The sequence below is a fragment of the Chanodichthys erythropterus genome, chromosome 14, assembly GCF_024489055.1.
Source record: "Chanodichthys erythropterus isolate Z2021 chromosome 14, ASM2448905v1, whole genome shotgun sequence".
NCBI lineage: Eukaryota > Metazoa > Chordata > Actinopteri > Cypriniformes > Xenocyprididae > Chanodichthys > Chanodichthys erythropterus.
In genome coordinates this window covers 37671828-37688903 of record NC_090234.1, presented here as the reverse complement: position 1 = coordinate 37688903, position 17076 = coordinate 37671828, and the positions used below count along the sequence as shown (strand labels likewise).

The window sequence follows — 17076 nt, the reverse complement described above, 5'->3', positions numbered from 1 at the left end:
GTCAAGAAGAGAAGCTTGTGAACACTGGATGTCCATGACACCAGTTCAACTAATCTTCTTTGTGGCTTTTTGCCAATGTCACCCAAATCTGACCAACTATCATGCATGAAACAGATCTTAGATCAGCTGTGTGTAGTAACGTAACTCTCAAAGGGATTCCGCACTTTCTAATCCTACTGCCTGAATAGTAGAGGGACTAAGACTGGAATAAACCATGCAGATCAGACCACTGCTCGGCCAGATGGCGTCTCCGTCTCCATCCATCACGCCCCTTTACGAGGCCCAAGATTAGCAATCTCCAGACTTGTTTACCTATCATCAGTGAGGAGGAAGTCCAAGATTATCCTTACAAAGGATCAGGAGGTTTGTGAATGCGGTTGGGAGAATTAAAACTCACTGAACGTGCAGTAACCGCAGGCCTTCGCTGTCACTATGGGAACCTGCTGCGAGAAGATCCTACTTCATAAAAAAAGCCACGTCTAGCAGAAGCAAACCGCAATGACCGTCACTAAGCGACTGGCTCTTTTCTCGACAATTATAGAGACCGACAGTAATTAAAGACACTCCTGCACACCCTCAAGCTAATTAACAAGGTGAAGGACCTTGATACATGAGAGCCGCCACATTCCTTACAAGCCACATGGCTGTTCGTGGAGATATGAGGAGAGGACACCTACACGACTGGACAGAAGACAAAGCAGGCATGGCCCTGTAAAACAATACTGTGTCAAGACATTGACAACCCAAGAGCTCACCAATATGTTGCAAGTGATAAGCTGAACTGGTCAATGACATGACGCCTACTTTCAATCTATTATTTAAATTAAAAAATACACTAAGAATTAGCGCTGTCCTTGACTAAAGATCTTTTATTGTTTATATTAATAAACCATATAAATCATAGTAATGAGCCTTTAATCACCTATATATATATATATATATATATATATATATATATATATATATATATATATATATATATATATATATATATATATATATATATATATATATATATATATATATATATATAATGTTAAGTTATTGATTAACTAGTGTTTTGTGTGTTTTCGGCTGCAGAGATTAAGTCGTGGACGGATTACATAATCTGAGAATATTTGTTTTATATTTGGTTAGATTCAGTTCATTTAAAAGTAGACATTTCAGGCTTTCCATAGATATATGTCTCATGTCTGTGAGGCAAGTATATGCTGAGTTTTGGTTTGTTTTTTGACGTGTTCAAGTTCATTTGAGACTGAGATGGCAGAAAGCACATCCTGTTTGTTTTCATTATTTTACAAAAGCAATTTTTTGTTGTTATTGTGAGTTTACAGGAATAAAAGCAAACCATTTGCAGTTTCGAATGTTGGATTATCTGTTTGACCAAAAATTACTGCGTATTTTAAGATTAAATGCAAGTGATCGCACCGGTGCCTCCATGTTATGCAGTAAGCGCGTTCTCCACGCAAACAACAAATACTAGCGCACATTTTCCTAGGGTAACGTTAGAGCGAACGGACTTGTAAATAGCTACTACTTTAAAGGTTCTCTAACTGTGTGTTCACACCGCCTCTTGGACGGTGAGAGCGGCGAGGAGAGTTGAAATCAGGTTAACTTTATGATAATGAGCTATTCGTACGCGGTTCGGCGGCAACCAATCGGAATGTAGATGTCCTCGCTTGAGAGGTTAACGCAACTTGTCATTTACTTTGACCCTCCCGCCAGCGGCGGTTTGAACGAACAGTACAGCGTTGTTGGCAGGGCGGCCAAGGCGAATGTTGACGCTCTCGCCGGCGGCGGTGTGAACGCACGGTAAGCGATGTCACGCGTTTAGGCCAAAAAATTTTTTGTCACATATAGCAAACATCTCACTATCCGCTAGCTGCCTGTCCCCTGAACACACTGTAAAAAAAAACGCGGTCTCTGTAGTCGCCACAAGCTCCAAAAACTGCAACAAAACAAACTGGTGCAACCTGAACCACCAATCACAATAAACATGCTCCAGCCAATAACAGACAAGAATGATTTGAAATGCGCGTTCATGATTGTTTCAGGAAGCACGGATGGGAGGGGAGGAGGAGGAGGAGGGAGGGTCTCGCTAGCCTCTGTTTTGTTTGACAACACTTCGAGGAAGTTACTCCGCTCAGGATTGCTTAGAGAACCTTTAATGTTTCAAGTGATTGTCGATGAATGATAGGCGAATGTTTGGATTTCCTGCCATTAACTATCTGTCAGTCACTTCCTGTGGAAGTTTTTTTTTCTGTGACTAATACCAATTTTGGTCAACTAAGCCTCTTTTTGTCAAAAAAAAAAAAAAACTTGAGACGCAGTTAAACTAAATTTTAAAAGATTTGCTCTTTTTCCCTTTTTTTTTCCTTTTTTTTTTCAAATCACAGACACTCTTATGTCATTGACCCACCAGCCATTTTAGTTTCACTTTTGTTTTTGGACATCGGTCTAGACGAAGACATAACTTGTGGAAAGAGGACACGTACCATCAGGGCTACTCATGTCTACAAACTCCTAGTTTAAAAAGTAGTTGCACGTATGTGTCCAAACAGCATTAATCAAAAGAAGGACCAGACAGTGCCAACCTATTTTTGTCACTGGCAGAATCTGAGGGCTGAACTTGTATCTCGTTAAATCTCATTAAAACTTAAATACTACACAAATTATCTTGAATCCAGCTTGCTGGGATTCATAAATCGTTGATGGCTTTGGCTCGAGGTCAAGCCACTGACGGCAGAGATAATGTTGATGTTGAACGTGTCAACAGTCATCTTCCACGGGGAAAAAGCATGTTTGCTCACAAACCCAACAGGAACGTGAGAGAACTGCATTAACGGTGTTCATAATGTAGCAGAAATGCACACAGCAGGGTCATTATTAATAGTTCAAAAAGTTATACAATATTTACCTCAAAATGAACCCACATTAACATGCAGATCACCTTAAAATACGAGCCTTTCACGCACCAACAACTACACGGCAACAAGATCAGGGGTGTTTAATGGCCAACAGGTTTGTCTGCTCCTCACTTTTTCCACTGGCTTTTCTCGGTCAGGTTTGCCGTGTGACTGTGGCGGAGGGCAGCTTGAAAAGCTTCGGAATTGAGCCTCTGACCACAGAGAGAGCTGTGCCAGGGTTTTGAAATACCCCTCCACAAATACACCTCCCATCCAGAGAGCTCTGGTGTGCACTTGCCTCTCACCACCCAGACATGTAGGCGCTGTTGGCAAGAGAATGGATCCCCCTCCCTCCGCTGGAGAGGCTACGAGACTCGCCAAGCTTTCCTAATGCAATGCGGCTCAACTTGGTGAGGTAAAGTCTGCTTAATGCCCACCTTCGTCCAACATGAAGGTATTTAAACATTAAAGTCACCATGAAATAAAAATGAACAATGTTTTTTTCATGAAATATTGCAGTATTTATTAGGGGTGTAACGGCACACAAACATGGCGGTTTGGTACGTACCTCAGTTTTAAAGTCACGGTTCGGTACGGGTTCAGTACAGCAGGGGGGACAAAAATAATCATAAAATCGCTTCTTTTTTTTGCTTTTTGAACAAATGTATCTCTGTGTTTAAATAAATTCAATTATAATTTAAATTTTCTTAAGGATAAAAATATATATATATATATATATATATATATCTCTAATGCTGTAAACAATATAGGGAGCCCTTAACTTACACATTACTATAATATTAAAGTATACAATTAACTATAGAGCCCAAATTACTAAATTCAGCTATTTATTTTTAGATATAATAATCAGCACTCAAATAAATAAAAAAAGACATGTAAATTGCACTTAAGGCAGGTTTTGATTTAACTTCTAATTCTAATTATGAAGTACATTTTATATTTCAAAAATGATTTGGAGTAGAATCATTTACACAGTGGCTGTCATAACTTGTTTTCATGACAAATTTATTTAAAACATATTAAATAATCAAGACATTACTAACAGGTAAAGTAAATATAATGGATAGGCTAATATTGTGCATATAATTAGTGAAATGCATTTCTCTAGTGAACTAACATGCTGTGGACACTAAATGACTTGCCTGAGGTAAATGTAATGCTACGTGAGATTTTATTCTCTTGTTGTTTTATAGATATCTTTCTGCAGTTGAAACACTGATTGAGAGATTACATATAAACATATCTATCTATTGTCTCTTCTGCACTTTTTACTGGTAGCAAACAGCATTGCATTACTGCGTACGCCCCCCTCTGGATTGGAGTGTTGCCTGTAACCGACTGTATTCGTCGCGTGACTGCATGCACTGAACCATGACTTTTGGGACAAATACATGTACCGTTACACCGCTAGTATTTATTATAAATGATTTATCGTGCAGAAATTTTTTTTTTAAAATTAATTTGCCCTCGTAATCTTGAATCAAAATAACTTTGCCTCCTTGCAGCGACATCTTTTCTCTTCTCCGATGACATATTTACTGGCATGAGGGTGGGACAACCTGTCACTCACATGACATCACAACGATCCAATCAATTCCTGATTGTCAAAAATCAAGTCCTGCCTTACATTTCTTGTATTCACACGGATGTGTCACAATAGGGAAGAAAAGACTATCGAAACTTTCGTTTCAAGTCAACTTCAACTTTTCCACAATATCTCTTGAGAGGAATTGCGATAAATATTTAACAAAAAGGAGAAATAAGCAAGTTTTGTTTAGTCTCTGCTTGATTTGAGCAAAACAAAGACAAAGCCTCACATAATAAAAGCAGTTACTTAGAAATATTATGCCATTTTGTACAACCCCGACCATTTTAATGCAATTTCGTGCAGGTTGCAGATCATTCTTCAACGTAACGAATCAATTCATCAAAGTTGCATCTGTTATTTCACGACAGTAAACTGCTGCATGATTCTGAAAGCAGGCTCAACAGTGCTCAAAGACAGCTGGGGTAAAGAGGAACAGAGCGATGGACTGAATGTGGCAGATAGCCAGAGGAGAGCCACTGCATTTTAATGTGAGCTAGACTGAAGTGTGTGTGTGCACGTGTTGGTGCTCAAAGTGGAAAAAAGTAGGTGCTGGTACTTTCTTTGACATTAGCACTGCAAAATAAAACTCATTAGATTAAACTAAATGTTTACTAGTGGTAAATTTAATTAAAATTGTTTTACTGTGTCATGTGTCATTTTTAAAGGTAATTAGAATAGAAGAGCAGCAGCACAGGGGACATCAGTGTTTAAAGCACAAAAGTACTAGATAATTAATGCACACCTGTATGTTGGAGAAAGGCCAATGTTAAATAGAGATTTATATCTAAATCTATATTTAACATAGCAGCCCTAATATATTTGCTTGGGAGAGCAGCATTTTAATTTGCAACATTACATGGTGAGGGCTTGAGGTTTGGCCCAAATTATTTTGTCCAGAGGTTCCATGTCGGCGCGATCTGAATTAGCCCCAGTCAGATTCTATATGAGATTCAATTGAAACCCGTGGACAAAATTTAACTTCTAATTCTAATTATAAAGTACATTTTCTACTCCAAATCATTTTTGAAATATAATCATTTACACAGTGGCTGTCATAACTTGTTTTCATGACAAATTTATTTAAACATATTAAATAAACAAGACATTACTAACAGGTAAAGTAAATATAATGGATAGGCTAATATTGTGCATATAATTAGTGAAATGCATTTCTCTTGTGAACTAACATGCTGTGGACACTAAATGACTTGCCTGAGGTAAATGTAATGCTACTATTTTATTGTCTTGTTGTTTTATAGATATCTTTCTGCAGTTGAAACACTGATTACATATAAACATATCTATCGATTGTCTCTTCTGCACTTTTTACTGGTAGCAAACAGCATTGCATTACCGCGTACGCCCCCCACTGGATTAGGGCCCAAAATGCTTATATTGGCCCCACCGGGAAATGTTGAAAGGGATATAATGGGCCGCTACAATGAGTGTTAAAAAATATGACTCTTTGAGCATTGTTGAGCGGATTCATAAACACCTCTGATTGGCCATTGTGTTGATGCGCACATCGGATATGTCTATGACTGGCTTCAGTGATCAATGCTTCAAAAACTTTGTAAATAGTAATCAATGATGCTCTTCACGGAGCGCTTACACAGATAAACATGGTCGCGGTGCGCTGATAGATGCTTGATTTCAAACGCTCCTGCTCCCGCTTTCAAATTCAAACACTTCCGTGTGCTTTCAAACGCTCCTGTGATTGATCATTGCAGCCAATCACGGACATATCCGATGAGCGCATCAACACAATGGCCAATCAGAGGAGTTTACGAATCTGCTCATGCCATTTACCCAGACTATGGTCTATTAATCTACAACATGTATCAGAACAACTACAAACAGTCAACACTTTGCAAGACTAAACAGTCTTTGTGTAGTGAGAGCAACAGGGCAGACTATCTTGTTGAGCATGAATAGTTGCAAAAATAATTACGGTAACTGTGAAAAGCATGGTGCAGAATTGCCAGAACCAAATACCGATGAGCACTGGCTCACATACAAATAAACTTTCCTCAAAAACCTGGTGTATCGTATTTGATACATTTTAACATGATTTTTCTAAAGATAAAAATAAAAAAATAATCAAGTGAAACTTCAGTTGCTTCAGTCCAGTAAGTGTTCATCTTGAAATAATAACAATATAAATGTTATGCTTATTTATATAAAAAAATAAATAAATAAATAAAAAAAGATTTCACAGCAAAAAGATATGTGTACCATAACCTGAAAGTGGAAATTTTTAGAATGATACTAAAAGGCCTTTTACTTGCTAAAAAAGTATAAACTATCAATCAGACGAAAGAAAGCATGATTGTGTACAATAAGGGCCGGATTTACCTCATATTATGACATGGGCAAAATAATTTTTTTGGCCCCCCGAAACCCCGCACTGCTGTCAGTCAAAAATAACCAAATCACTCATATGACCAAAACTCCTACTTTTCAGGAAATGGAAAAAACACTGTATTTTTTTAAATAACTAAACAATATGTTATCAAAGTTGATTTTGTGGCATTATATATAATCATATATTTGCATGTGTCATTATTAACATTTAACTAAAATCCAAAAATGAAGTTAGAAAGTTGTTGACCAGCGAATGTCATGTTTTGATCATTAAAACATACATTTTCATCAACTAACAGGTTATGAAGTTTATTGTAGCCATATGTAGCCGCTCCATTTTTTACAGTCATTTGGTCAAAATCTCATAAAAGATGAAGTGCCTCACACAGGGTATTTAAGACGGTTCTGGCTATGACTTGATGACAAATGCTAGACTAAGAAACTCTTCTCCGCTCCTTAAATACATAAAACATTAGCCTTTTTATATATAGTGTTTCTTGAGTAAAGAAAAGCTGTACTTATTCAAACAAACAGTTCATAATTTACCTTTGCATTGCAAACAAGCAGAGATGGTCCAAAATGTGTGCAGCACTTAATTCACGACAGAGGCGGGGTAGAGTTATGAGGTCACTTTGAGGAGTTACAAGGTTTAATCACAAGTTCTTTTTAATACTTTTCATTGGTTAAAGGTGCTCTAAGTGAAACATTAAAAAAAAATGGTGTCACATACAGCAAACATCTCCTCACTATCCGCTAGCTGCCTGTCCCCTGAACACGCTGTAAAAAAACGTGGTCGCCAAAAGCTCTGAAAACGACAACAAAAACAAACTGGTGCAGCCTGGACCACGAATCATAATAAACATGCTCCAGCCAATAACCAACAAGAATGATTTTAAATGCGCGTTCATGACTGTTTCAGGAAGCACGGAGGGGTGGGGAGGAGGAGGAGGAGGGAGGGTCTAGCTAGCCTCTGTTTTGACTTCGAACGTCAACAGGAAGTTACTCCACCCAGGATCACTTAGAGCACCTTTAAATATTTGTAAAACCCACAGACAGGCAGATGTAATGGGTGACCAATAGTAATGATTTATGGAATAAAAAGATGATATATGGAGATATTTGGAGAGATATACAGCAATATTTTTTAAGTAATTGTCTAACAGTTATTGTTTAAGCACTAGAGTGAAAATAATAATAATTTTAAAAGTATATTATTATTTCCCCTTATTGCAATTGGTCCCCCTTGGACCTGTGAGTATAGACCTTAGAATGCCTATGCGTAAATCCAGCCCTGTGTACAACAGATTTTTCAGCAACGTTTTGATGATGTTAATAATTCAAAAGCCTTCAAAATTTGCGTATAAAACATGATACAGTTAGATTTATAGGGTTAATCCACCAGTGTGCGCGCCGTACAACTCTGAAGGACGGTAAACTACACAACAAGCCCATAAAGCGCAGTCATAATTCTATGAAGGGAGAAAGCAAGGAAAACAATAACCACCAAAATAAGCTGCACTCAGAAACCGGTGGGTCGTAAGCGATTAGAGACGAATAAAAAGAACAAGATCGAAACGAGAGCTGGAATAGGGTGTTTTGCCCCCTGAAGCAGCATGGAGAACTGCAAAGGGGCCACATTACATTCCTCAAGTGAAATGATTTTTCAATTAGTGTGTGAACCGAGTTTGGAAGGGGAGGGAGTCTATCAGAGGAGGGGTCTCAGATTCAATCAGTTCAGCTGCAGACGGTGGGCACTGTGTGAATGTGTTGAGGGGGGTTTGGCGTCACCGCAAGGGAATGTCTCTCTCTCTCTCTCTCTTTCCTCCCCCTCCCCAGCCGCCTGCCCCTGGAGCCAACGAGAGACACATTGTTTAGTCTAAATCCTGCTAGTGCACGGCTACACACTCCAGACCCCCGCTACACACAAGGCAAAACATACAAACAAGGGGAAACGTGCAACGAAAAACAACGGTGAACTTCAAGAACAGAAAATCTGTGCGTTTGCTGCTTTATTTTGAAGTGTCACGCTACAGACAGCTGTATATACGTGATACTCACAGCATGAAACGCAGACGCCGCACTCTCATGACATGCAATACCACGCTGAGCAGTGCCACACACACACACGCGCAATGCACACATGCATTTGGTACACCCATACCGAACACTTATCAGAGTACAAATCAAAACGTGGAAATGCTTGACAGAGTGAGACAGCCAACTCCCACTTCCTGCCCTCCCCCATAGACAGACGGGCAAATTCCTTAAGGCCAACAGCTCACAGACACAGACAATAATACAAAACGCACAGGGCAACAAACATACCGCTGCGGCGGAACTACGGTGTGTTTCAAAGAAAATATGAGGAAATTTCAAAGAGCGTCACGTCTGTGCTAATTTGCACTCGTTTTATTATTCCGCTGAGATAATTATCTTTGCTCATCAAACACACAAATTAGAGTGACGGAAAACCTCAAAGGAAAAGATATTAAGACCAGACGTTTCAAATCGTATATTTGGGTAATTATAGAATGGGATCCAACGTAACACTTCTCCATGTGTAATTTTATGTTAACCCCTTTGGCGTGATGAAAAACCAGAGTACCACCTTTAAGTATGAACAGCAGCACATACATGTAAAAAAGCTCTCTGGTTGTACAATGATGGTATTAGATGGTAATACTAGGGTAACACTTTCAAAATAGAGATGGAGCAGTGAACTCCTGGTATATTTTGTAGAAAAGTAAGTGTTGCACTTTAAGCCTGGCCTATAATAATATGCATATAGTATTGTATGGAGGTAATGCTAATATTTTAATTTTACTTACTTTATTTTAATGTACTGTAGGAGGGACAATGAAACAACTTTGGTTAAAGCTAACTTACTAAATAGACTTGTAGACTTGTGCCGATATTCGGTAATGCGATTTATCGCGATAATGAATATGCACGATATTGTTATCGTGGGCATTTCAAAATACCGTAAATAATAATTTATTACCAATTATTTAAATTTTTAGAATGCATTTAAGAATACTTTCCCCATCAACCGTATAAAATTTACCGCTGTATTCTGCGTCAAAGGGACACACGCTCAGATGTAAACAATCCCAAGGTGCACGAGAAGCACATGGCGGAAAGAGTGAAGGAGACGCGCTGAATGAAAGTGCGCGTTCACTCTGACAGCAGAGGGCGCTCATGGAACAGCAGAAGTGCAGCGGTTACCCCGGAAACCCCATAAACAAAGCAACTGCGCTGGTGAAGTTTTTAAAATGCCTCAAACATATATTTTAATCTGGACTACAACATGCCTTAATGATTAGAAATGTTCTGATTGTTTGTTATTGTTCAGTAAAACTCTGAGACATACGGCTTCATTAGTTTACATGTTAATTCATTATTACCAAACTGACAATGAAAAATACAATAAAGCATTAATTATTCTTAGTTAATGTTAATTTCTTAGTTACTATTTAAAACATTACTTAAATAAAAATAACTTATTTAATGGGCCTGAAATGATCAGTCGTTTCTTAACTAACAATTACAGAAAATAACACTTTCTGTAACAAATGTAGCTATTGCTCAATCTTAGTTAATGCATTAAATAATGAGACTTTATTGTAAAGTGTTACCTGTTGTTCTTTAAAGCCTAATTCTTTTGCACTTTAATCTGTTTGAAAATGTTACTTTATATATTTTATGTGTATTGTATTATTGTATTTAAACGTTCAGAGTTTTTTTTTTTTATTACAAAAAGAGTTCTTAAACCTGTTATAGTATGACAACACTTTTTTTGCAACTTATTTTAATATCGTGATAATACCGTATACCGTGATAAAAGCTTCAGCAATTAATCGCAACATGAAAATTTGATACCGTCACATGCCTAGTACTGAATGATTACCATATTCTTTTACCATGGTATTTACATGGTATTCCAAGGTACTTTCAAGAAAAAAATTTACCTAATAAATGGACATATATGTAACCCTGGAGCACAAAATCAGTCATAAGTCGCACGGGTATATTTGTAGCAATAGCCAACAATACATTGTATGGGTCAAAATTATCATTTTTTCTTTTATGCCAAAAATTATTAAGTAAAGATCACATTTAATGAAGATATTTTGTAAATTTCCTACCATAAATATCAAAAATGTATTTTTGTGAGTGGATATGCATTGCTAAGGACTTTAGAGGCGATTTTCTCAATTTTTTTTTTTTTTTTTTTTTTTTTTGCACGCTCGGATTCCAGATTTTCAAATAGTTGTATCTTTGGCAACTACTGTCCTATCCTAACAAACCATATATCAATGGAAAGCTTATTTATTCATCAATTCCAAAAAAATGACCCTTATGACTGGTTTTGTGGTCCAGGGTCACATATGGTATTGCAATGTTTTACAATAAACGTTTGGGGTTAGTATAATTTTTTTTTAAAGAAATGAATATTTTCATTCAGCAAGGAACCATGCATTACATTGATCTGTAAAGACATTTATAAGATTTCCATTTCAAATAAATGTTCTTTTGGAAACCTGAAAAAAGTATCATGGTTTCTACAAAGATATTTAAGCAGCTCAACTGTTTTTAACATTGATAATAAGAAATGCTTCTGAGCACCAAATCAGTATATTAGAATGATTTCTGAAGGATCTGAAGACTGCAGTAATGATGATGAAAATTTAGCTTTGCCATCACAGGAATAAATTATATTTTTATATACATTTAAATAGAAAATAGTTATTTTATTGTAATAATATTTTACAAATATTATTGATTTTACTGATTTTTTTTATCTAATAAATAGAGCCTTAGTATGTGCATAAGAGATTTCTTTAAATATTTTTTTTTTTTTAAAAACTGTAAAAATGTAAATGGTACAATCTTAAAAAAAAAAAAAAAAAAAAATCTATTTTTTTTCTCTTTTCATACAGAAAAATGTTCAATTGGAAAAGCCTGAGAAATTCTGCCACTGTATGTGAAATAAGCTGCTAGTTTGGCAGAAAGTTCAGATACTGTGTCCAAGATAAGACATGAGGTCAAGACACGGGCTTACTTGTGTTTCTAACATGGTGCACAGCCCATTATCCAGAAATTGATGCACAGTACTGGATGCTCCACAGAACGTCCTTGATCAAGAACACAATATCTCTCTTCATGGCCCAGCTAGAATCCCATACCACGGCCTGTCGTCTCTGAAAAGCGCCAATACTGTGTATGAACTATTGCTAGGGCCTTAATGGTCATGTTACACATATGTGTGTGTGAGTGAGTAATGAGTGCTGATGGGCTTAGCAGAGTGGCAAAAGATCCATAGCTTCATGCTCTCACAGCGGTCACAGATGGGGTAATGACTCTCATACACAGTACAGCCTCCTCTTTATCTTAATCTTTTCCATGCTCGACAAACCGTCCTCTGGCTGGTTTCTGAAAAGCCCAACCCCAACTGCGGCACATTACAGTGCTAAACTCTCTCAAGTGAAGCTAACTACCCATCCATTGCCTGACTCTGATCTAAATCACTATGGCAGCTCCTAACAGCTTTAAAATGAGCTTGCGATGAGTCCTCGAACCGGTTTACCAGCATGGTTGGACAAAGACCACACTTTTAATTACCATGACTGTCTCCATTGAAACCTCATTGTGTGGTCTTACCTCTGAAGTCACAACCGCAAAGCTGAAATCGCATTCCTCATGGGACCTGTGGGTTTGTTGGACAGATGATGGTGGAATATATGTGACACCAATACAATCACTTTAACTAAGGAGATTCAGTATGGCGATAACACTCAGAATTTGTTCTAGAGATGGACTAAATGAAACGGGAATGTGCCATTTTTATTGGTGTGCCCTGGGGGTTCAACTGTAGATGAAATTGAAAATCAAACCTGATTATGACTCATAATAACTGTAAAAACAGCCTCTGAATTTAGCTCTTTCATTTCTCAAAAGCAATACTGGGTTATTTTCATGACTGGAAATTATCTGGATTAGGAGATATTTTGCTACATTCAAAGACAAAAAAAAAAAAAGTCAAAATAATTAACTCAAGTTCCAAACGAAGATAACAAAGTACAATGATAATATCATCATTTTGGACATTTTCCATGATGTGTCCATTATTTTTTGAATTACCATGTATAAACCATTGTATTTGAATATGGTAAACATTCAGTAATGTGGATCATGTTATTACCATCTGACACATCACTGTACCATGGCACTGTTACAGTATTGTAAGGTAAAAGTGGCACAAATTAATAAAAAGTGTGGTGATTTTTGTACTACCACAAATCCTGCTTTAAAACTATTTTTAGATGCATATGCTGTACATAAATCATGCATATTCCAAATGTGAATATTAGAGAATCTAAGGATCTTGCTTTTCATTCAACTTTAGGTGCACTCATTAAAGTTTGGGTTATATTTTGCTGGCTCTTATTCATCCCAGTGGTCTTTATACTGACTAATCAAAAGATTGGGTTCAGTAAAACTTTTATGAAAAAAGAAATCATTCTAATATACTGATTTGCTGCTCAAGAAACATTTCTTATTATCGATGTTGACAGTTGTGCTGCTTAATATTTTTGTGGAAACTGTAATAAATATTTTTCAGGATTTTCTGGTGAACAAACAATCATTTATTTCAAATATAAATGAAAAAGTAAAACTATTTACAAATTTGTATTTTTATTTTTCACAAAAAAAAAATTGGTCATGTGATCTCCACATGGCGCGTATGACATTTTAAACATATTTGTCAAAAGTTCAAATTTCTTCAGTGGACAAATGACTGGATGCACCTTTAAGGAATAGAGCACAAGTGACACTTCCGTAATTTCCCTTCTCCTTCCATCCTCTCCCTAATTTATTGTACAAATCGAAACAGAGACCGTTATCACATCAAGGTCAAGGCTGAACCCAAAATACATTTCCAACTATCAGTAGACCAATTAGCTCACATAAAACAATAACTACCCCATCTCTGTATGTAGTAATTGACGCTTAATTAGGGAAAAGGCTTGAATGAAGTCTTGCGTACAGCATAGGGAAAATACTACTCTATATCACATTCCTGCAATGTTCTAGGGACTTTTCAAGGGTCTCAGAACAATCAATGGTACAATAATCACATGCTTCCGATGTGATGACTAACTCCATATAACAACAGGGTAAACAGGCTCTAATGGCCGACACACAGCATGGTCGATCTGATCCATATGAAAGCAAGAAAAAGACATCAAAACGTACCATCCGATAATGATCCCCAGTCTGTCTGATTTATACACACACATTAGCCTTCTTTTTAACTTGATCCTGCACTACGCTATTGCCAACATTTTCAAAACAAATTACAACAGCCCAGTCAGTTTTTTTGTCATTTTGTTTTCCAAGTCCTAAAACAGACATTTATGAGCAAGCCATCAGCCTAAAAAAACAACATCTGATTATGAAACCATCCAAAAAAACATCCTTAAAAGCACCTGCCTTTGTAACTGACCAATGCAGAGTCAAAACACTTCAGTTTAAATACACTAAAACATTATTAAAGTCTGACATCAGTGACTAAATGTCATTTTCATGACTGAAAACTATGTCTGGATTAACTGTCGAAACAATTGCTGCATTCAAAGACAAAAACATACAAAACAAGAGCACTAAAAATGATTTTTAGGACATGTGCCATAATAAAAAAAAGTGTGTAAATACCATAGTACATGAATACGGTAATACATAGACCATAATATAATCAATTAACTTCTGCATATTCCCAATATTCAGGAATATTCTCTGGTCTAGCTCTAATCTTCCTTTCTAAGCAGCACTAAAAGCACCTGCTTGTGTAACTGTTGACCAATTCAAAGTAAATCCACTTTAGTTTAACTAGACTCAAACACAGAAGGCACCCTTCAAGTTCAAGCTATTGGCATTGATATTCAAACAAGATGCACCACAACACATAGTGAACCTGCAAATCAATATGAAGCAGGGCAATCCTGACCGTTCACATTTGTACAGTAAACCGATTCAGTTCACTTCACTTTACAGTGTCCATGCAGCAGCGCTGAGTGATTCTAATGAACAACATGCACACATAGTCTACACATAACATGGACTCTGCAACATGGATACACGTAATAATAAATATGAAACATATAATTTACCAGCCACAGCACTGAGCAGAAGCATCGAGCACAGCCCCAGTGACAGTACTGATGTTCGGTTTAGGATCCGCACTCTCATCCTGATGATAGTCCTGGTGCTTCTGGGTTCAGCTCCAAAAAAAAAAAGAAATGAAAAAAAAAAAAAATGAAAAAAGTTCCACTTGATTTTCTTTTTTCCCCCTCTTCTCTATCGACCGAAGTTCAAGCTCATGTGCTCGGAGGGAATAGTCCGAAATGAAACGTGCAGATGAATGTTTGGAGGCAATGCATGGTTTTAGATACCTTTGGGTTTGTGTGTGCTTCGATCAATAGATTATAAACGCATTTTCTCCATGCTGGTTCGGAATTTGAGCGATTATACTTCATGCAATGTGTGTGATCCACTGCCTCGCATGTCTTCAGCCTTTTAAGAGAGGGCTGCTGGTTGTTATCGGCGTTTATGAATAAGATTTAGTTTCGATCTATTTGGTTCTGGTCCAGATGCTCGAGCAGTATCTCAATATGGGTCAGGTTTCTTCGTGTCTGTCCGCTTCAGTCGATGTTTAGCTTGACGAGCTGACGATATGTCCGACATTTCCCAGCTTTATCCTATTTTATTACTGCGTTAACACTGAAATAATGTATCTGAAATGAAGTAAATGTAAGGCAGAAGGCGTCAAACCCACCGGTCGGTTCAAACGGTCGAAGAGAAGATACATTTAGTCTAATCCAAAGCGACAGAGGCCTTTAATAAACAGTGCAGTGAGTCTTAGTCGATGATGGTCGGTAAACTGATCGCAGGTCAGAGTCTGCTCAGGTAAATTGACGCATTTCTCCCGGTGTGGATGATTATCGCCCCGCGGATCGTGTTGAGCTCCCGCAGCCGCTCTCGGTAACTTCAGCTCCGCCTAGAGCAGACAGATGAAGAGCAGTCAGTCCTCCTCCTCCACCCCCACCTCTCTCTCTCTCTCTCTCTTTCTCTCTCTCTCTAATTCTAAGTTGTCTCGCTTTCTTTCTCTCCTTTTACCCTTACACATTTACCATGGTTACAATAGTTTACGCCAAAACATCACACTTGCTACAGTTACATAATTACAGCAGAAATACCAGAGGAAATTTCTTTAAATATTTGTTGGGAATGGAGTGTATTTGAGTCTAAAAGGCTGACAACCCGTTTTTATTTTTTTATACAATGATTACTAGTGTATTGAGTGTCGTGTATGTGTAGGCTAGGCTACTGTTTTTCTTTAACAAACGCAGTCTTCGTTTTCTATATGGTAAGTTTTTTGTTTTTGTAATTATTTTAGAGTTAAAGGGATAATTAACCCAAAAATGAAAATTCTGTCATCATTTACTCACCCTCAGGTTGATCCAAACCTGTATGAATTTCTTTTTGTTGAACACAAAGGAAGATATTTTGAAGAATGTGTTAAACTGAACAGTTTTGGGGCACCATTGACTTCCATAGTATTTTTTTTTTCCTACTGTGGAAGTAAATGGTGCCCCAAAGTGTCCTGGTTACAAACTTTCCTCAAAATATCTTCATTTCTTTTCAACAGAACAAAGAAATTCATACAGATTTGGATCAACCTGAGGGTGAGTAAATGACAGAATTTTAATTGTTGGGTGAACTATCCCTTTAAATATGACCAGTTTATGTTTTAAGGAGTTTCACCTACACAAGCATCTAAAATGTACATTGAACAAGTAGTATTCAATTGTACAATACTGGCCACCAAAGTCAGATTACGTGCAAGTACATTTTAAGCAAAGACTACTTGTAATTATTTGATTGTGATAATATCAAAGTTGAGCAAGATTAGACTACGACAGACAGTGGTATATTTGTGGGCGACTTGTGGCTAGACGATCTTTCCATACAAACAGCGCCCCCTGGTGACCGACACCCTGTAACAGTTCATATGAGGTAAAGCAACAAGGCCTCACAGAACTAGGAGAGCCTTTAAATAACATAACCCTGTCATTAAAATCAAGTGCTCTGTAATTGATTTCAAGACGTTGACTTTCAAGAGAAGCTGTCACACAT

The 17076-nt window shown here is 37.3% G+C and overlaps 1 protein-coding gene across 1 annotated transcript in view; it reads right to left on the bottom strand.

Moving 5' to 3' along the window:
• bmpr2b (bone morphogenetic protein receptor, type II b (serine/threonine kinase)) overlaps window positions 1-15916 on the bottom strand; it is a 90933-nt gene extending 75017 nt beyond the window's left edge. The window contains exon 1 of the mRNA XM_067410011.1: window positions 15051-15916. Coding sequence (XP_067266112.1) covers window positions 15051-15129 — 79 coding nt within the window. The 5' untranslated portion in view covers window positions 15130-15916. The remainder of the gene's footprint in view (window positions 1-15050) is intronic.
• Between the last annotated feature and the right edge of the window lie 1160 nt (window positions 15917-17076).